Source organism: Nipponia nippon, unplaced genomic scaffold, assembly GCF_047370975.1.
Source record: "Nipponia nippon isolate SJK-2023a ecotype South Korea unplaced genomic scaffold, ASM4737097v1 scaffold_23, whole genome shotgun sequence".
In the NCBI taxonomy this organism is placed as follows: domain Eukaryota; kingdom Metazoa; phylum Chordata; class Aves; order Pelecaniformes; family Threskiornithidae; genus Nipponia; species Nipponia nippon.
In genome coordinates, this window is record NW_028262340.1 from 8,317,515 (window position 1) to 8,337,550 (window position 20,036).

General features: G+C 64.2%; 2 protein-coding genes across 6 annotated transcripts; one reads left to right on the top strand and one right to left on the bottom strand.

Annotated features, from left to right (window-relative positions):
* Positions 1–324: 324 nt before the first annotated feature.
* On the bottom strand, positions 325–11,294 carry FGR (FGR proto-oncogene, Src family tyrosine kinase). Of its 3 annotated transcripts, none has more exons than XM_087760927.1 (13): positions 11,061–11,294; positions 6,517–6,577; positions 5,940–6,192; positions 5,739–5,841; positions 5,339–5,437; positions 5,055–5,158; positions 4,831–4,980; positions 3,655–3,810; positions 3,011–3,190; positions 2,744–2,820; positions 2,513–2,666; positions 1,870–2,001; positions 325–1,636 (listed from the first exon to the last, which is right to left on the bottom strand). In XM_087760927.1, the coding sequence occupies exons 3-13, from the start codon at positions 6,178–6,180 to the stop codon at positions 1,428–1,430; spliced, it is 1,605 nt and encodes a 534-aa protein (XP_087617053.1). In that variant the 5' UTR covers positions 6,181–6,192; positions 6,517–6,577; positions 11,061–11,294; the 3' UTR covers positions 325–1,427. The 3 variants fall into 3 exon arrangements, with proteins under 3 accessions (XP_087617053.1, XP_087617052.1, XP_087617054.1); XM_087760926.1 differs by lacking the exon at positions 3,655–3,810 and adding an exon at positions 4,185–4,349; XM_087760928.1 differs by lacking the exon at positions 3,655–3,810.
* Positions 11,295–13,978: 2,684 nt separating this feature from the next.
* On the top strand, positions 13,979–19,918 carry LOC104017702 (digestive cysteine proteinase 1). 3 transcript variants are annotated; one of them, XM_087760900.1, is made up of 11 exons: positions 13,979–14,135; positions 15,346–15,405; positions 15,665–15,757; positions 15,871–16,043; positions 16,802–17,045; positions 17,117–17,312; positions 17,436–17,629; positions 18,197–18,288; positions 18,374–18,535; positions 19,149–19,338; positions 19,540–19,918. In XM_087760900.1, exons 1-11 carry the CDS (start codon positions 14,084–14,086, stop codon positions 19,725–19,727), a joined length of 1,644 nt encoding a protein of 547 aa, XP_087617026.1. In that variant the 5' UTR covers positions 13,979–14,083; the 3' UTR covers positions 19,728–19,918. The 3 variants fall into 3 exon arrangements, with proteins under 3 accessions (XP_087617026.1, XP_087617027.1, XP_087617028.1); XM_087760901.1 differs by lacking the exons at positions 13,979–14,135; positions 15,346–15,405 and adding an exon at positions 15,450–15,568; XM_087760902.1 differs by lacking the exons at positions 13,979–14,135; positions 15,346–15,405 and adding an exon at positions 15,512–15,557.
* The last annotated feature ends 118 nt before the right edge of the window (positions 19,919–20,036 follow it).

Here is a 20,036-nt window from a genome sequence, read left to right on the forward strand (position 1 = left end):
TGCAAGGGGAGCTGGTGCTGCAGCTCCAAATGGCCTGGGGGGCAAGGGGGGCGTTTCTCTGCTCTCCCTCGCGGAGGTGGGCCCCCCAGTCTGGGGTATGTCTGTGCCCTGGGGCTGGAGGGGGTGAGGATATGGCCCTCAGGCCTGGCTTGACTCAACCTGGTAGCCCCCCCGGGTGGGGATGGGTGCCCCCACCCCAAATCTTGCAATCCAGGGTTGTCCCCCCACCTCTACCAACACCCTCACTCCCCCTGGCCGGTGCCTATCCCCCACTGGGACAGCCCCCCTCCCGGGGGGTGGGGGGCAGAAGGACCCACGCTCCCCTCCGCTTGTTAGAAAGGTTTTATTTCTCTCTATTTACAGACTGGATTTAAAAAAAAAAGTCCCTCCCCCTCCCTCACTGCCCCTGGATGGCACTGCCCACCCACAGCCCTGCCCCGTGGGTGCAGGGGAGCCCTTGGCCATGGGGAGTGGGGCTGGGGCCAAGCCTGGGACTGCAGGCACCACCCCCGGGAAAGGGGGTGCCCCGGGGGTCAGCCGGCCCCCAGGAGCCAGCCGGCAGGGTGGCATCCCCCCCTCCAGTGCCATCACATTCACATTGCGCCCCGAGTCCTCCCACTAGCCCCCGTTAATGCTTGCCGCAGGGGTTTGAGCCAAGCTGCAGCTGGGACCCCCCAAGCACCGCAGGGGTCGCCCTGTCCTGTACCCCCTCCCCGCCCCGCATGGAGCAGAGGGAAACAGTCCCTTGGGCAGAGCTGCCCCCTGATCCCTCCAGGACCCCTTGTTCCCCCCCAGTGCAAGCAGAGGTTTATGGCTTTCAGGATTTGGCTCTACTGAAAGGAGAGGAGATAAAAGGGGGGGCAAGGAGATCCCCCAAATACAGGGATCCCTGTGGGGTGAGGTGGCTGCTGGGGTGAGGGGTATAAAATCTTATAAATTAAAGATGATATAAGGGGGGGGTTGAGGTGACCTTCCCCAGGTCAGCGCCAGGATTTGGGGGGCTGAACCCCCCCAGGTGCACAGAGCTGAGCTGGGGGAGAGGAGATTGGGGTTGGCATGGGGAAGCCCCCCCTGCCCCAAGGCCTCTGCTGCTACAGGGCTAGGGGTGTCTGGGGGGGCACGGTAGGGTATCCCACCCTCCTCCCCCCCAGCCAAAGCACTTCTCAGGTTCAAAGCTGGGTGTGAAGGCAACGAGAGAGGGGCCAGGGGGGAAGGGGGGCTGGGTGGGGGGCACAGCTTTGCCCCTTCTCTGAGTCCCAAATTCTTGTGCAAAGCCCCCTTGTCCTCCCCAGGGCACCCCGAGCGCCCCCCCGTCAGGCGTTTTGGGGGAGGGGGCACAGGCAAAGGGAGCAACAACTGCCCTGCATAAAGGGGGAGATTTGCCCAAAAGCCACCCCAGAGCCCAGCTAGGGGGTGCCAGAGCCGGGTCACTGGTTGTCCCCCGGCTGGTACTGGGGCTCAGTGGCGGTGAAGTAGTCCTCGAGGAAGGACTGGAGGTACTCGAAGGTGGGGCGCTCCTCAGGCTCCCGCTTCCAGCACTGCATCATCACATCGTGCAGGGAGGGGGGGCAGTTGCCCGGGCACTGCATGCGGTAGCCCCTCTCCACCTGCTCCAGCACCTCCCGGTTGTTCATCCCTGCATGACAAGGACACCCCACTCAGCAACCAGCATCCCCATGGGACAAGCCAGTGGGGAAACTGAAGCACGCTGAGGGATGCAGGGGCATTGCCCCGTGGTTTGGATAGGGAGCCCAGCTTAGCGCTCATCTCTATGATGGGCAAACTGAGGCACGGGGCAAGCCTTTGCCCTGCCTGCACCCTGCTGCCCAGCTTGCCCCAAGGGTGCCTGCTGCCCTGGTGGGGCCGTACCTGGGTAGGGCACCCGGCCTTTGGTCACCAGCTCAGTCAGGAGGATGCCAAAGGACCAGACGTCCGACTTGATGGTGAACTTCCCAAAGAGTGCAGCCTCCGGGGCCGTCCACTTGATGGGGAACTTGGCACCTGCAAGGGGAAGCAGGTGAGCCATGTCTGGAGCACCCCGCTGCACCTGCACCCGGGGTACCCCACACCTGGGTCACCCAGCACTGGGGACACCCTGCACCTGGGGCATCTTGCACCAGAGGCACCCTGCACCCAGAGCGCCCTGTACCGAGGGCGTCCTGCACCCAGGGTACCCTGCACTGGGAGGATCCTGCACCAGGACACCATGCACCAGGGGCACCCAGCACCCAAGGCACCCTCTGCCTGGGGTACCCCACACATGGGGCACCCAGCAACTGAGGCACCTTGTACTGGGGGCACCCTGCACCTGGAGTCCCCATCATCTGGGACACCCATCATCCAGGGTATCCATCACCCAGGATACACATTCCCTGGGGTACCCACCACCTGGGGCACCCATCGCCCAGGAGACTCAGCATAGGGGGTGACCAGCTCCAGGCCCAGGGTGGGATGCATCACAGAGTGGACAGGGCAGTGGCCCCCACAGCAGTGGGGCACCAAGCTGACTCACCCTGGCGTGCCGTGTACTCGTCATCCTCGATGAGGCGAGCAAGGCCGAAGTCAGCAATCTTGCACACCAGGTTGTCTCCCACCAGGATGTTGGCAGCACGGAGGTCCCGGTGGATGTAGTTCATCCGCTCAATGTAGGCCATGCCCGCTGCGATCTGGGGGAAGCAGTGAGGACCCCCCAGGTGCACTCCCTTGGGGGCACCCCCCCACCCCGTGCCAGCCTCCCCTGTACCTGGGCAGCCATGTCCACCAGCTGGGGCAGCTTCAGGTAGCGACCGTCCCCATCCTTTAGGAAATCCAGCAAGCTGCCTGCAGGCAGAGGGTGCCAGTCAAAGCACCCAAGAACCAGCCGTGCCCACCCAAGGGTGCCCTCCCCTGCATGCCCCCAGCCCTGGGACCAGCTCCCTGCCAGCCCCGGCTGTGCTCAGGCAAGGTGAGGCTTGCAGAAGAGCTGGGAGAAGAAAAGCTGGGGGGTCCCGGGGCATTGCCCCCTGCTCACCCTGGCTCATGAACTCGGTGACAATGTAGATGGGCTCCTCAGACACCACAGCGTAGAGCTGCACCAGCTTGTCATGCCGCAGCCGCTTCATGATCTGAGCCTCCTCCAGGAAGGCTTCGGGTGACATGGTGCCTGGCTTCAGTGTCTTCACCGCCACCTTCGTGGTGCCGTTCCATGTGCCTGGGCCAGGGAGACAGGGTTACTGTGAGCCAAGGGGACAGCCAGCCTTGGCAGGGCCGGGATAGAGAGGTGTGTGGATGGATGGGTGCATGGATGGAGGGGTGGATGGGTGCATACTTGCATGGATGGGGGATGGACGGATGCATGGATGCATGGAGGGATGCATGGATGGAGGAGCAAGGAAATCAGGGCAGGGCAAGGAAGGAGCATGATACCACCATACCCCACCCAGGACAAGGAGTCCCCCTCGCCCCGTGGCATGCAGACAAGGCACCCATGAGCTCATCTCCTAATGTCAACCTTACCCCATTCCCCATCCCTCCACGGGGGAGCCTGTGCCAAGCTGCCATCTCCCCCCCAGCAGTGGGTACCACCTGGCACCCCAACGATGCTGTCTGCCAGGGCAGGACCGGACTGCTCCTGCCCGCCGCACCCCCCGCCCCGGCCGGCTGGGCCAGCCTTACCCATCCACACGTCTCCGAAACATCCCATGCCGAGTTTCTTGTTGAGGCTGATGGATTCCCGCACTATCTCCCAGGCGTCCTTAGCTAATCCCAGGGTCTGGGGCTTCATAGCAGGGCACGCGCGGATTAGCAGATGGCACAACCCATCGTTAGTCTCTGCAGGGGTGGGGGCAAGGAGGGGAGGAGGGAGGGAGGGGGTGCGATGGGATGAATGCAGCATGCATGCCGAGCGGAGGGAGCACAGGGCATCAGAGGAAGAGGATGACGAAGAGGGGACCCCCTGGCCTGGTCTTGTCTCCTGCTTGTGGTCCCATCTGAAATGGGGGGGCTGCTTGCCCATGCAGGGACGTCATGGGGCATCCTGGGGTTGTGATCCCAGAGCAGGACAGGGGACATTTCCCCGTGCCTGCAAACTGGTGTCACTCAGCCTGTCCTGGCAGGCAGAAGCCCTTCCCTGGAGGGGTGCCAGGCCTGAGGGTGCCCCTGCCACCCCCCCCGCTGCTCGCCCCGGCTTGCCCGCCAGGCCCTACCCATCCACACTTCCCCGAACTGCCCGTTGCCCAACTTCTTGAGGAGCTGGAGGGATTCGCGGGGGATCTCCCACATGTCTTTGGTTTTGACTGAGAGGTCGGCCAGCTTGGGCGTTCCCTTGTGGCACGGCACGGCCAGGCGGCAGCACAGCCCGGCTGCCCGCTCTGCAGCACCAGGGCAGGGGGGACAGGCGTCAGCCTGGGCACGGACCCCCATCAGCCCTTGGCCCCCACCCACAACCCTGGGCATTGCCCGGGCTCCTGCATGGTCCAGCCACTCCCCACTTATGCACACACATAAATGGCGTGCACCCCTCTCTGCCTCCCTCAGGGATGGCCCCGCACCCTCTCGGGCTGGGCCGGATCCCCAGTCCCCCCGGCTGTGCCTGGGGAGCAGCTGATGCCCACCCAGACCCAGGGGCTATTTACCTTCTCTGGAGAGGCCAGGTGCTCTCTGCACCGAGGACCTGGAAGAGGGAGGACCCTCAGGGGGTCCCCCAATGCCGCCACCAGAACAGGTCCCTCCTTCTCCAGTTAAGCCCAGTTAACCCAGTGGCTGCCTCTTGCCAAAGGGTCTCCTGAGCTTTCCCCACCCCTCCCCATTGCCCCACTGTGCCACCCCCCTGTGCCCCCCACCCCACCCTACCTATATAGTGCTGGACCAGCTGCTGGACGGTGTCGAACTGGGCGCGGGTGGTGATGTAGTAGCCCCCATTGTCCAGTTTCCGAATCTTATAGTGCTTCACGTGGTCTCCCTTGGCCTCATCCCAGTCCCGGATGGAGAGGGAGTAGGCACCTACATGGGGACATGGGTCAGGGTGGGTCAGGGAGGGATATGGGGCACAGCCCCCAGTGTCCCTGTCCCTGTACCTTTCGTCGTCTCGCTCTCCCGGATGAGGAAGGTGCCCCTGCAGTTGCCGTGGCACAGGAGCTGCCGCTCCGCATCCTTGCGCCCGATCTTCCCGAAGTACCACCTGCCACAGGGCTGGGCTCAGCGCTGGGAGGGCACCTCCGAGGGGCACCCATGGGGACCCCACGCCACAGCCACTCGCCGGCACCGTGGCACTGCCAGGGCTCACCAGGGGTGCCAAGACATCTGGGCTTGAGGCAGATGGGGTCGGGGTCCCCTTCCATCCCTGTCCCCCCGTACTCACTCTTCTGCCTGGATAGAATCCATGGGGGCCACGTAGTTGCTGGGGATGTAGCCTGTGGCACCCGAGACCAGTGACCTGGCCTCCCACCAGTCACCCTCCCTGGGGAAAGACGAACCGAGAGTGAAGAGGAGGGACAGACGGATGGACCTGGTTACCCTGCACCTTCCTTCCCTGCACACAGCACCCCCAGACCCTGGTCTGCCCTGCCACAGAGGGCACCCATACTGGGGTGACTGCCAAGACCACCCAACTCATGACACACATGGCCCTGGTTCTCTTGGTATCCAGCAATGGAGCCAAGCCAGAGCCTGGGTCCTGCGGGGGGTACCTGCGGCATGGTGGCACCTCCCTGGGGTGGCATGGCGGGGCTAGGGGTAGCAGGGGGCCCGGGGAGGCTCACGTGTTGTTGATGATGTGGAATTTCTCCCCCTTCTGGAAGGTCAGGTCATCCTCCGTCCTGGCCTCATAGTCATACAGGGCGATGAAGAGCGTCACACCCCCGCCTGCGGCATGCGGAGGGGATCATGGTGAGCCCTCGGGTCCACCCCAGGTGCTGCAGAGGTGCAGCCAGACCCCCCCTAGCACCGAGCCCCCCGCTGACCTGTGATGCCCCCGCTCCTCATTTGCAGCGTGTTGGAGGTGAAGACCCCCGGCCCTGCGAAGGATGGAGTCGAGGGCACCGCTGTGCCATGGAAGTTGTTGAAGTCAGGGATGCGGGTGAAGATGGTGCCCGGCTGCGTGGGGTCGGGGTCATACTGGGAGGCGGGGGGCGGGGGGGGGCCCACCTCGCCCCCCACCTGCCCTTTGCCGGACCCCTTGTCTTTGCAGTGCACACAGCCCATCCTGGGCACAGCCTGTGGGACAGAGGGACTGTGAGCCCCGCGCCACCCCGGCAGGGCACACGTATGTGCACATGCATGTGCACACGTGGTCCCCATCAGAGGCGCTGGGGTGCATGTGTGAGGCCCTGCCCACCCCACCCCAGCCCTGGGAGGAGTGGGGTCCTGCCACCCCCTGGCACAGCAAGTTGCGTGCCTGTGCTGTGACATGGGGGCACCAGGGTCCCAATGGGCACTGCCACCAGCAGGGACCAGGCTGTGAGGAGGGCTGTGCTGTCCGGGGGACCCTGTGCCCCCCCGGCACCCATGGATGCTCCCGTTCACAGCAACCCCACTCACTGTGACAGCTCCTCGTGTCACTTCAGCTGCTCCATGTCACCTCGGGGAGGAGAAGAGGCACCTGTGGACACCGGGGCTGGCATCAGGCAGAGGGCAAGAGTCCTGCACAGGCTGCAACACTCCTGCCATGGGCTGAAACACCCCTCCAAGGGCTGCAACACCCCTCTAAGGGCTGCAACACCCCTCCAAAGGCTGCAACACCTCTGCCATTGGCTGCAATACCCCTGCACAGGCTGCAACGCTCCTGCACGTGCCGCAACACCCCTGCATGTGCTGCAACGCCCCTGCACAGGCTGCAATACCCCTGCACAGGCTGTAACACCCCTCCACAGGCTGCAACACTCCTCCACAGGCTGCAACACCCCTCCATGGGCTGCAATACCCCTGAATGAGCTAAAACACCCCTGCATAGGCTGCAACACCCCTGCATGGTCTGCAACACGCCTGCACAGGCTGCAACACCCCTGCACGGGCTGCAACACCCCTGCACAGGACACAATACCCCTGCATGGGCTGAAACCACATCCTTGAGTGGGTTTTGTTCCTGCCATGTCCTCCACAAACTGATCACCTCCCTCCAAGGGGAGATGCATCCCTCGGCTGCCCCAAGGCTGGAGGGAGCCAGGCTGGGTGGAAAGGGGCCCTCGAAGCGTCCCCGTCCCTTCTGCTCAGCAGGGGAACTGGTGTCTTGGGGGAGGAAGGGCTCTGTTCGCCTCACTGCGGTCAGGGCTGTGCTCTTCTGGTGTCACAGTGAAGGTGTCGTGGAGGAGGAGGAGGAAACCTGACCTCACCCTCTGTGGCTGCAAGGAGACATTTCTGTCCCCAGCCCTGTCACCTCCCCTGGGTGCTGGCCACCCACCCACACCAGTCTGCCCAGTTTGGACTGCGCAGAGTTTTCTAGTTGAGGGCTCTGCAGCGATACAGCAGAGCTTGCCCCGTCTCCAGCCCAAGAACGGAGGGAAGGTGCCGTGAAGCCGTGCTTCGCCTGGCAACCATGTCCTGTCCCCTGTGCTCTGGAGAGCAGGATGAGATGGAGGTTTTGGGGTGGATGAGACGTTTCAGGCGGGTTTCCCCATCACGGTCTTTGATTCACTTTCCTCTCTCTGGGCGGGGGGTGGAAAGGGCCTGGCTCCCCCCCTTCCACCTTCGCTTTCGACACCAGCAATGTGGCAAGGCTGCGGCCGTTGCAGATGGGGCAGCATTGCCAAATCCAGGAGGGCTTGGCTGCTTGGGGTTTTTATTTTTGCTGACAATAAGAGGCTCTTTCAGCTGACAAACATCCCCAGCTCTCACAAACCCTGTCCCCTCTGGGTGGGAATCACCTGGCCTGTTGCCAGCATTGCACTCAGAAACTTCCCATTTTGCTGAATTTCTGTGCCGAACGTGGTGGCAGTGCTGCCACGGCTGCCGGCAGGGATCAGGTGGGCAAGGAGCATCTTCTAGGCAAGCACAAGCCCCAAATATCGCAGCACCATGGGGTTTAGCCGCTGCTCATGCCGTGCCCAGCTGCCATGCAGCAGCATTGCACCCATGCTTCCCCTTCTCTGGGCACCCACAAAACCCCCAAGCTGGTCCCTGCCACCTCCCAGCCAGGCAGGGTGGCATGAAAACCATCTCCTTGTGCCGTCCTTGGGGAGGGGACGCAGCCAACCCCATGTCTGATGGCTGCGCGCTGGTGCCTGGTCCCAGCTCTCCCGAAAAGGAGCTGCTTGGAGCCTGGGAGCAGATGGCAACTGAGCCCTTCCCACACTGTCTCCACCGGCACAGGTCCCGGCCAAGCTGCCACCTCCTGCCCCGCTCTGAGACCCAGCCAACTCGTCACCCCTGCCACTGCCCCCACCCCACCGGGCATGGCTGGGTGCGATGCAGCCGCATCCCCGGCCGCCTGTCCATCTGCTCCCTGGCCCCCTGGGACATGGGGCAGTTCAGCCCCATCCCCAGCTCCCAGCTGGAGCGCGATGTCCCAGTGCACGCTGGTGTCACCCTGCGTGTCACCTCCGGTGCCGACGCACCCCGTGGGGATCGCCCCCATCCCCTGCCTCCATTCCCCTCTGGGGAATAACAGTGATGGAGGAGTCAGGCTCTGGGGGGGTGCAGCCACATGGAGAGATATGGGTGCTGCTGGAAACGTCATGCACCCAGTGCCGTGGGGACAAGCCAGGGTGGCACTTGCCAGGCTGAGGATGGGTTCCTGGCACCCACGCGTGCCATGGCTCCCCAGGGAGCATGTGGGTGGCAGAGGGGCAGCTGCTGGAGGAACCCGGCCGGCACCTACGCAGCAGGAGGAGGAAGCAGCAGGAGCACGGCATGGGGGAGGAGGGGGAGGAAGAGGATGGTGCTGGCAGGATCCCAGGCCTTGGGGACCACGGCAGCCGGGGGGGGCCAGGCAGGGACCACAGCGGGGCTGAGCAGTGGCTGCAGCCCCTTGGGTACCCTGTGCCCCCCCTCATGCCTTGTTCCTTCCTCCTCACCCTGCACACCCCTGTCCGAATGTGGCCCGGCATCTCGGTGGCTCTCACCGCCCTGCTGCAGCCTCCCCAGGGGAAGAGGAACCGAGACTGCCGCAAAGCCCAATCTGGAGCCTGCCTGGGCTCCTCCATCACCCCATGGCTTTGGACCTTCCTGGTCCCAGGGAGGGAACTGAGGCACAAAGCAGCTGCAGCGCAGGAGGGGAAGGTGCCTCATTAGGACACACAACACCGAGCTGTGTCCCCATCCCGTGCCCAGGACTCCCCCAGACCCAGGGAGAGGATGAGAGGACACATCCTGCCTCTCCACCACGTGCTCCTCGGACCGGTGCAGTGGCAGATGGTGGCATGTCCCTGCTCCTTCCCTGCTGCCCCCAGCCCTGAGTCCAGCCCTGCAACCCAGAGCTGGGGCCCTGGGGTAGAGCTCTGCTCCTGCTCCAGTCCCTCCAGTTCACCCAGTGCCTGGTGAGTCCCCTGCAGCTCCCAGCAGAGCATGGCAGCCCCTAGCTCAGCTTGGCCCTGGTGGGAGCAGGTTCCCCAAGGACAAGGGGTGCAAGGAGGGACAGGGAGGCTCCTGCTGTGGCTGGAGAGACCCACACCACAAGCATATGGCTCCAGACCGCCACGAGACACGGGGACACCAGCAGAGGCGGTGGGATGGGATGCAATGCTCCGCCAGGAACATGCAGATGGGGTGACAGCTGCAAGAGGATCCCCCAAGCGTGGGTTTCCTGGCGGGGCGTCCCACCCTGGTTGGGGGACGCAGGGGGTTGGAAGCACCAGCTGTGCCTGTCGGCAATGCGGTGGTGGCATGGTGCTAGTACTCTCCAGCGGCGATGCCTTCAGGGACACCCCTTCCCCTGCCGGCCCGTGAGCAGGGCAGGGTTCAAAGGGGGAGCTGCTGGCCCCCAAAACCAGCTGTGCTCCAGCTGGGCATGGCCAGTGCTCGGTTGGCATCGTCCCTGTGCCAGCCCCAGGAGGTGGCAGGGCACTGCCCCCCCGCCAGTACCCCGGAGCAGAAGAGGAAGGACTCGCCACCCCCCAGAAGTGATCTGCCCCCGCAGGCCCACCCGCCAGCAACCAGGCCCGTGGCAGGGGGTGTCCCCTTGCCCCCTGCCCTGGGAGGAGATGCCCAGGGTGGAGGGAGGCTCCCCCCTGGCCTCCCAGCCCCATCGCGGGCCGGGAAAGCAGGATTTCCGCTGGAAGAAGAGCAATTCCCGGATCCGAGGGGCTGCAAGGGCGGAGGGAGGGAGCCAGCCAGGGCTCCAAATACAATGTCTCGGGAGGAGCGGGGCGGGGAGGGAATTGTGCAGGGCAGGAAGCGGCGAGTTCCTGTCCCTCCTTGGGACACACCAAGGACCGGGGACGAGGCAGAGCTGCAGGGAACGGGGGGAGCACCCGCTCCAGCCAGGGCCTGAGCCCCCTGCAGCTGCCCCCAGCCCTGGCCAGGGAGAGCTCAGCCCCCAGCATCCCCTCGTGAGCGCTTGCTGGGCTGGCAGGCCATGGGCAGCTGCGGGGCTAGGGGGAGCAGGTGTGTCCCGCCCCCATCCCGGTGTCCCCTGGGGTGCCCTGACCTGCCCCCTCCCCAGTGCTCAGGTCCAATGCAGGCGAAGGCACCATTTGTCTGCGCAGCCTCCCCACCGCGGTGTCGCCGCCGATTAGTGCCGGGAGGGCGAGCTGGAGCTGGCGGCTGCCCCCAGCCCTCCCCGCACCATGGCCCCGGGCGTGCTGCCCCCCCGCTGACCTGCTGCCCCCCAGGACAGGGAGGATGGAGGTCTCCTACCCCCCCTCCAGACTCATTGCAGAGGCTGGTGTTGCCCGGGGGGGAACGCTGAGGGCAGGACTCAGTGGCAGCCCCTCAGCAGCCCCCACCGGGGGCACGGGGCCCTCTGTCCCTACGGATCAGTACCCCATCCCACTCCAGACCCAGAGCCACCCAACGCATGGGGGGGCAGCTCTCAGCACCCCCCAGCACACGGCAACAGGATTGAGAGACACCCCTCCTTCACTGCAGGGAGCAAAGCCCACCACCACCCTGCACCCCACGCCCCATGCAGCCCCATGCATCCCTCCTACCGTCAGCCCTCCTGCTCTGGCTCGCATGGACCCCTGCTCCCACGCTGCCCTTGGCTCCCGGTGGGACCGCAGGCTGGGGTGCCACTGCAGCACCCCAAACCACCTGGCGCTGGGGGCTGGGGTGTCAAGGTGGGTGGCAGGGCAGGGCAGGGAGAGGTGGGTGCCGTGGGGAGAGCGGGAGCGCCTGTGCATGTGTTTCCCCTGTCTCTTCGGCGGTTCTCGCAGCCGAGCAAGAGCTTCCCCTCCCCTCGCCCCCCCTTCCTCCCCGCGCTCCCAGCAATGGTTCATTGTACCAGCCAGCCCAGCCGGGGCGGCTGCCGGCTCATCCTCCGGCACGGCTCGCCGAGGCTCTCCGCCTGCTCATGGAGGTGGCATAGGGGGGTCAGGCTGGCATCGGGGGTCCCTGGTCCCCAGCAGCATGGGGGGACACTGCCATGGCTCCCCAGGCTCTGCCTGCCAGGATTTACCGGGTGTGCGTGGGGATACCCGGCTGTGTGGGATCCAGCTCCACTCCTGGAGGCAGTCTGTGCCAGGCTGGGGTGCTGCCTGCACCCATCCAGAGACAGAGCCTGGCATCGCCCCATCGCCCCTCTGACCCCCCCGATCCAGCATCGCCAGGCAGGGGACAGCACGGGGACAGCATATTGCAAACAGGGGGCTGTGACCCTGCAAGGGGCAGGAATAAGGCGACCTTCTGATGGCAGAGCACACACAGCAGCTGCCCATCCTCCTGGCACGGGGTCTCTGCCGCAGCAGCTCTGCTGGGACGGGGTGAACTTGGGGCAGGGCAGAGCCATGGAGGGGCGGTGAGCAGCCCACCTTGCCCGGCAGATAGCAAGTAGCTTGGGACCATGTTCTGGGGGGCTCCCATGTGTCCCCCCAGGATGGGGTGCAGCTCCTGGCCAGCTCAAGCAGTTGCTGTGGCCAGCGATAGCCCACCAGATACCGGACCCCTTATTTACGCCTCGTCCAAAGTTGCTAGTGGGACGACCCCAAGATTTGGCATCAGTCACACGGACCAACAAACTTTGTCAAACTCTGGGAGAGGAGGTGAGCCCCCAGCACCCTGCCTGAGCCCCCCAGCACCCTGCCTGAACCCCCGTGCACCCTGCTTGTGCTCCTGGTCCAGGGCACTGGGGCACCCACCCTCCAGAGAGCACCTCAAGCTTTTGGCACCCTGAACATTGGATCAAGGGGGTCTCTGTGTGAGTCCCTTGCTGGGGGACCCCATGCTGATCCAGGGTGTGAGGCAGCTGCCCCTCCAAGGCAAAGACTCTCCTGCTAGAAATACCTTCTGCAGCTCCACCCGTGTCCAATCCTGCATGGCCCCCCTGGCCTCCGGCCACACTCCCACCACAGGGGATGGTGACAGCGAGGGGATGGTGATATTTTTATGTGCCCCCCGCCGCAGTTTCCGGCACAGGGCCATGCTCCCAAATGGGGGTGAGGGTGTGCAGGGAGGGCAAGGGGCTGCAGTCGTGCTCCAGCCCGGAGCTGGCTGCATCCCAGCTCGGCCACCCCGTCTCCCCATGCAGCCAGGCTGGATTGCATTGCTGGTGGATGAGGGTCCTTCCCCATCTCTCCAGAGCCTTCCTCCTCCTCCTCACCCTGCGGTTAGCCCTCGCAGGCTTGACCTCTTTCCTGTGTGACGGTGAGTCTGTCCTCAGCGTTTCCTGTTCTCACGGCAGGGGGGGCCAGGGCCGGCGGAGGTCCCAGGTCCCCACCGGGATGGGGACATGCCCCCTGGGCTGATGCCATGCTCGCCTTGTCGCCCCCAGACTCGTTCTGGGGATGGTGTGAATCACAGCTCCACTTTAGTCCTGGCTTTCGGGGCTCTCTGGGACTTGCTGGGGGCGATTCAGACCCTGCTGGGGATGAAGCCAGCCCTGCCAATGTCCCTGGGAGGGGACAGGGCACAGTGGGGACAGGGGCTGCTCATCAACGGTCACCTGCAGAGCGATGAGCCCCTCCAGGCTCCACCTGGGCTCCCAGGACCCTTCCCAAATCACAGCCCCAGGTGTTTCTGGCCAGCTTCATCCCCAGGGAGGGCACTCACTCTCCACCTTGAAAAGAGCTGCCTGAGCCCTGCCCACCCCCCCCCAGCTGCCTGCACGCTGGCAGGGTGCTCTGGCACAAGGCAGGGCAGGTCCTGGGGTGTCAGAGATGCTGAACACTCATCCCCCAGGAACAGACAGCATGTGGGGGGGTGATTCTGGCTAAACAGTGGGGAGAGGGGCTGCCATGGGCTCCCCCCATCCCTGGGGGTCACAGCCTGGCATAGGACACCCCCTCATCTTGGGGGTAGCCTTGCCAAGAGGGCTCCCAGCCTGCTCCCTGTGCACAGGATGGAAATGGGGTGTGGTGGCTCAGCCTGGGCTGGGGTGGCTCAGCCTGTCCCCTCAGGGCTGGCTGTGGGCTGCCCACATTTCCCTGTGCCCCACGGCTGGCTCAGCCCTCCTTCCCTTCAAGCCCCCCAGCAAAGCGTCCCCAGCGCTCCCAGTCTCAGGGCATGGTTAGTTAATGCCGAGCCGCTCACAGCCCTGGCCCTCTGCTAGGGCACTGCCTCCTGCCCATCACCTCAGTGTCAGGGCTGCCTGGTGAAGAGCTCCCCAGCCCCAGGGAGGCCCCCTCCCTTGCACCCCTACACCAAGAGGGATTCACAGCCCCAAGCATCCCATTGCGCCCCCCCCCCCCCCCCCCCCGATTGGGAACGGCCCATAGATCCAGCCAGTCTGCACCCCCCTGCCACACTGCTCACGGCTCTTTGGGGCTCATGCTGCACGCCCGTCCCCCTGCAGCACCTGATGTTTCTCCATCTCCCTCCGTGGGGACCCTGCTGAGACACGCTCTCCCCACCAAGCACCCCAGGGTGCCCGGCCCCCCACGCACCCCGCCAGGCACCACATGACGCCAGTTCCTTCCCTCCTCCGGGGAGGGCCCCGGCTTCTGCATTGGCTCTGCCAGGTTTCGCCAGCTCTGGCTTAAAGGTGAAAGCTGGTGCCGGGTGAGCCAGGGCGACGAGGATGGGTGTTCTCCGCTGGCTCGCAGCCTCTGCGCTCTGCATCACTGTTCAGGGTGAGTCTGTCCCCCTGTGGCACTGTCCCCACTGGGAACACCCTGGGGATGGGAGCTGGGGACACCCAGGCGAGTCTCGCCTCCCTGCTGCCGCATTGCCGGGAACGCAGGGCAGGCAGGCTGGGGAAGTGGTTTCTTGCTTGTTGGGTCCTCAAATTTTCAGTTCTCCCAAGGGGGGTGTATGTGTGTGACAAGGTGGGGGGGCAGGAGATGTGCCTCGAGGGCTTGGCAGGGTGAAAACAGGGCTAAATCGAGCCAGATGGGCTTTAACAGGCACACAAGCCCAAGCCATTCCCTGGCTTTGCTGCCTGCAAAGAGCAGGCAGGGAAGCCAGGCAGGCTGCTCTCAGAAGGAGCAGGAGGGGATGGAGGTTGGGGGGGGACCGTGCCCCTGCAGGACCCCCTTCCCAGGTGGCTGTAAAGCCGAGCAGGGTTGTGGGGTTGTTGGCTCCATCGCTGCTCCTCCTGCCCCGGACACCATCTGTGGGTGCTGACCCAGGGCGTGACATAGGACAGCCTGGGGTGCAGGCAGTGGAGCTGCTGGTCCCTGCCTGCTCCAGGTTTTGGGCCCAGAAGCAGAACTGGGTCCGGTCCCAGCTGCCCAGGGCTGGGAGCTGGGCAGGTGCTGCTTGATTGCTCCCAGCAAGGAGGAAGATGCTGACAGAGGGAAAGGCCAGTTCCCAGCAGTGGGTGTGTTGGTGTGGGGTTGCACAAGCTGGGAGCCCGGAGGGAGGTTGGGGAGGTCACCAGGAGGTGCCAGGCAGGACCAGCCAGCTCCCCTCATCCATGTCCTGCTTGTTGAGGGACGGGTTGGCTGCATCCCCCCTTGAAAACATTGCCCAAAGCCATGGCCACCAGCCCTGACGGTGACACTGCCTCCCAGGGGGACATCACCTTACAGACACCCCAGCAGCTGGCATTCCCTGGGGTCGCAATATTGCAGGGCTTGGTCCAGCATGGTGGCAGGCTGTGGCATGGTGCTGACTCTGGATCTAGCCCTGGGAGGGTGTCAGTGCATCGGCGTCCTTTGCACATGCCACCAGTGGGCTCATGGAGCTGCTTTCGGCCAAGCCCACCTGCCCTGTGCTGGAGGGGCTGCAGGGAAGGGGAGCACTGGCTCAGGCAGCCTCCTGCCCTGACCGCCCCATCCCCTGCTTGGCTGTGGAGCGGGGACAGTCCCCCACTCACCGCTGCCCCTCTCTGCCTTTCAGGACAGGACTACAGGCTCTCCCGCCCCCCCCCTCAGTTCGGCTCCATCTACCATGTCCGAGGTAACAGGACCCTGCATTGCCCTTTGCCATGGGGCGGGGAGCAGAGGATGTTCAGCACCGGGCAGGACCAGGCTGTCCCAGTGCCAAACTGGGGCAGTTTCCCACAGCCAGATGCCTCTGCATGCCTCAGCACCCATGGGGACAGCAGCTTGGTCAGCTGTGGGTCTGTATGCTCTGCGGGTGCTGGGGGGCTTGGGGAGGGATGTCGGGGTGCTGAGGCCTCAGGGCTGACCCATGTCCCATGCCGGGGGCCTCGCAGGTATCATTAATCTGCCTTACGCTGAGATCGAGGAGCCCTTTGAAGCCTGGTACAACCTGACGGGAAACAAGAGCCGGATCCAGTATTACGGCGGTAAGCAGGCAGGCATCCATCTGCTCCGGCTGTGCCCACACTGATCGCTTCCTTGTGCAAAGGGAGGATGCAGGCAGGACCACTGCCTCAGTTTCCCCTTCCCACTGGCACAGGGCAGGTGATAACCTACCAGCTGGCAGCGGAGAAACCCTATGGGATGAGGTACAAGATCACACCGGAGACCACTGAGAAGGAGGTGAACACCAGGAAATGCTTCCAGCTGCCTGGCTCCAAGGAGGACATGGTCAAGGCTCAGAGCGTCTTCCCCAGCATTGATGGCTTCAAGGTGAGGGATCCAGAGCCTGGATCTGACCCGCTGCTCAGAGCATCTTCAGGCTCTGGGTGGGGGTGCTGGGCAGCTGGAGATGTTCCTCTCCGTCCCAGGGGGTGCAGGGTGCTGGGACAGGCCAGGACATGCCCCCGCACCCTGGGGCACAGGGAGGGTCACCTCCCCACCCGGATTGGGGCTGGACTCCCAGCTCCTTTCCCAACACCAGCAGCCGTGTTGGGACGTGTCGCAGCCCACGTGAACACTGGGGTTTCGGGATGGCTCGGGCAAGTCACTGCAGGGCAGCTCAGCTCGTGCCGGCCCCAGCCTCTGGCAGGTATGGGTGCAGTGCGTGAGTGGCAGGGACAGCAAGCTGTCACTGAGCCGGACACGTGCCCACAGAGTGAGAGCTTGGAAACACGCGGGAAAAATCCAGAGCCTTTTGGAGCAGGGGTGCAGCCAGGCCCTGCCACTATGGGTGCACATACAGCACTGTGCACAGTGGGGTGTCCCCAGGGCACTGCTGAGCTGGACGGGGGGGGTCTGTCCTGTGTTGCACCCCAAATCCTTGCCCCACTTTCCATCCCGTGCATGGCTGTGTGCTAATGGCCATGTAGCCACTGGATCCAGCCCAAGAGCCCAGTGTAGGCTGGGTGCAAGATGCGCACCAGGAGCAACGGGCTCCTGCGAAGGTGCTGGGTGGGAAGGAGTGAGCACGGGGGGGTGACGTGGGGTCCTCACCCAGAGTCGCCCTCCCTGATGCTGCATCCCCCCAGTTCCTGCGGGAGGAGTACTACCGGGGACGGTACTGCGCCATCTGGCAGAACGTCACCCACTGGGCGCAGAAGAAGAATGTCTACACCCTGTGGGTGACCAACTCCAGCTGTGGGGTGGCCCCTGTCCACTACGAGATGCGGGGCTACAACAGCCTGCTGGGCTCCCACTATGACAAGTACGAGATCACCTACACTGATTTTGACAACAGCTTCCCCCCCTCCATCTTCGACCTCCCTGTCAATGGTGAGCCGGGTTGGGCCCCCCCATCCTGCCCATGGGGCTCGGGCTGATGGCATCCCTTCCTTGCTCCCCAGAGACGAAGAAGTGCGGGGTCCTGCCAGGGAGCACAGTGGAGCACCGGGTGCTGGTGAACCCCATGGAGGACCTAGTGGGACAGCACCAGCCCTGGGCTCATGAGGTCTTCCACCACTACCGCAGGCAGCTGGGGCGGCGGTACGGCTCCACACGGGAGCTGGAGCACAGGCAGAGTGTCTTCGTGCACAACATGAGGTACAGGCAGATGGGGGGATGCCGACCCTCCCGGAGGTACTCCCCATCCCCAAGGGGTTGCACCTCTGCTGAGCTGGGAGGCAGTGTCAGTGCCGGCTGATGCCATCCCCGCCACGGCGGCAGGTTTGTGCACTCGAGGAACCGCGCTGCGCTCTCCTACACGCTGGCGCTGAACCACCTGGCTGACCGCACGCCCCAGGAGCTGGCTGCCCTGCGGGGCCGTCGTCAGAGTGGGACTCCCAACAACGGGCAGCCCTTCCCCACCGAGCTCTACGCCGGCCTCATCCTGCCCGAGAGCCTCGACTGGCGCATGTATGGTAGGTGCGGGGTCGGAGGGGATGGGGTCTCACTTTCGGGGTGCTGTGGGGTGGTGTGAGGCTCTGATGCGGAGGGTGTGAGCACTCCTCATCCGGGCTATCGCAAAGTCCAACTGAGCCGCCCCACTCTCCGTCACCATGCTGAGGAGCCTGTGGGGCTGCGCTGTCCCTTAGGACCCACATCTCCCTGTGGCCCCCACTCTGCTCAGCAACTGCAAGATTGAAGCAGGGCTTATCTGGCAAAAAGCATCTTGGCTGGCACTTGGTCTTCATTCAGTCTGGTGCCCAAGGGACAGATGTGACATCTGAAGCCACATCTGGCTTTGCCCATGTCCCCATCAGCTGGGAGTAACATCCCCAGAGCTTGCACCAACCCAAGGGCAAGTGTCCCACAGGTTTCCTGGTGCATTTGCCTCCCCTCCCCCTGCCTCTGACTAGCACCAAGCCTTGCCTGCGCTGCCTCTGGGAGCACAGAGAGTCCTCAACTCCTGCCTCAGTTTCCCTTCCACTTACCCTCATCCCCCGTTGCCACCCCAGCCTCTCACCCCCTCACCCCGCTGTCCCCAGGTGCTGTGACCCCCGTGAAGGACCAGGCTGTCTGTGGGTCCTGCTGGAGCTTCGCTACAACGGGCGCAATGGAGGGTGCCCTCTTCCTCAAGGTGGGAGTGGGGCCATGCCCCAAAGGGATGGCCAGGGTGCCTGGAGGGTGCCTGTCCCCATCCCTACAGCATGTCCCCCCCACAGACTGGCGTGCTGACCCCGCTGTCCCAACAAGTCCTCATCGACTGCTCCTGGGGCTTTGGGAACTACGGCTGCGATGGGGGCGAGGAGTGGCGAGCCTATGAGTGGATCAAGAAACACGGCGGTATCGCCAGCACAGAGTCCTATGGCACCTACCTGGGGCAGGTGAGGGTGGCCCCTGTCCCTGCTGGGGTCCCCCAGGTCTCGGGATGTGCCCCCTGGAGCTTTAAAGCCATGGTGGGGCCGATCAGGATGGGTCAGAGGTGCTAATGGGCTCTGGAGATGGGGATGTCACCTCATCCCCAGGCAACAGGCTCCCTGTGGTTCAAAGCACAGTCCAAAGCCAAGCCCCAGGACTCAGCTGGGTGGTTTCATCACTGTGTGCCTCAGTTTCTCTTCTTGCAAAACAGGGACAACGCTCCTCCACCTGTGGGTGGTGCCATGGGTCCCTCCATACCCTGGGGTGCAGGGATGGAGCTGGGCTGCCCAGGGACAGGGACGTGGCTGCAAGACACAGGCAATAGCCCCGCCAGGGATTTGAGTGCAGAGCCAGCTCCCTGTGCTGTGTGTGGGCAACGCTGTGTCCCTGCAGCAACTGGGAAAACATCCCCACCATGGTGGGCAGGGGAGGACAGAGAGGTCAGAGTCGGGATGCTGTCACAGCCAGAGTCCCAGCATCAGAGCAGAGCTGCACGGGGGCAGCCAGGGTGGGCAGCGTCCCAGTGAGGGGACCTGGGGACTCCTGATGACACAGTGTCCCCCGCCCCGGGTGCTGCAGAATGGCTTGTGCCACTACAACCAGTCTGAGATGCTGGCCAAGATCACGGGCTACGTCAACGTCACCTCAGGCAACATCACAGCGGTCAAAGCTGCCATCTACAAGCATGGCCCCGTGGCTGTCAGCATCGATGCCTCGCACAAGACCTTCTCCTTCTACTCCAATGGCATCTACTATGAGCCCAAGTGCGGTGAGTCGGGTGGCACGCGGGGTGTGAGAGGACCTGGGTGGGTGCCCAGGGAGGTGCCAGGACACCTGGGATCCCCTCCTCGTTGTTGAGCATCTTGGGCAGGGGTGGAAGAGGGAACTGGTCCTGCAGCCCTGGGAGCCGGGATGCTCTCCATACAGGGATGTTCTCTGGACAAGCAGTCACCTGTGTCATCCCCTGCAGCGAACAAGCCGGGAACGCTGGACCACGCAGTGCTGGCCGTGGGCTACGGGGTCCTGCAGGGAGAGACCTACTGGCTCATCAAGAACTCCTGGTCCACGTACTGGGGAAATGATGGGTACATCCTCATGGCCATGAAGGACAACAACTGCGGCGTGGCCACCGAAGCCACCTACCCCATCCTGGCCTGAGCCACCTTGGCTCTGTGGGGAGAGCCCTTGGCGATGCTCTTGGCACCCATCCGTGGATCAGTCCCTTTGGTGTGACACATCATGCAGGTGGAAGCTGAGGACATGGTGGGACAGGGCCATGGGGTGCTGGGCAAGGGGCTGGATGGGGACCCAGCTGTGGACTTGCCAATAAAGACCCTGGAAAAATACTAGTTTGCTTCTACAGCAGGGATTAAATTGCTGCCCACCCAGCTCTGCCCCCTTCATAGACCCCAATGCCCCCAGCATGTGGCTGCTCTGTCCTCTGCACGGGTCCCTGTCCCCAGACCT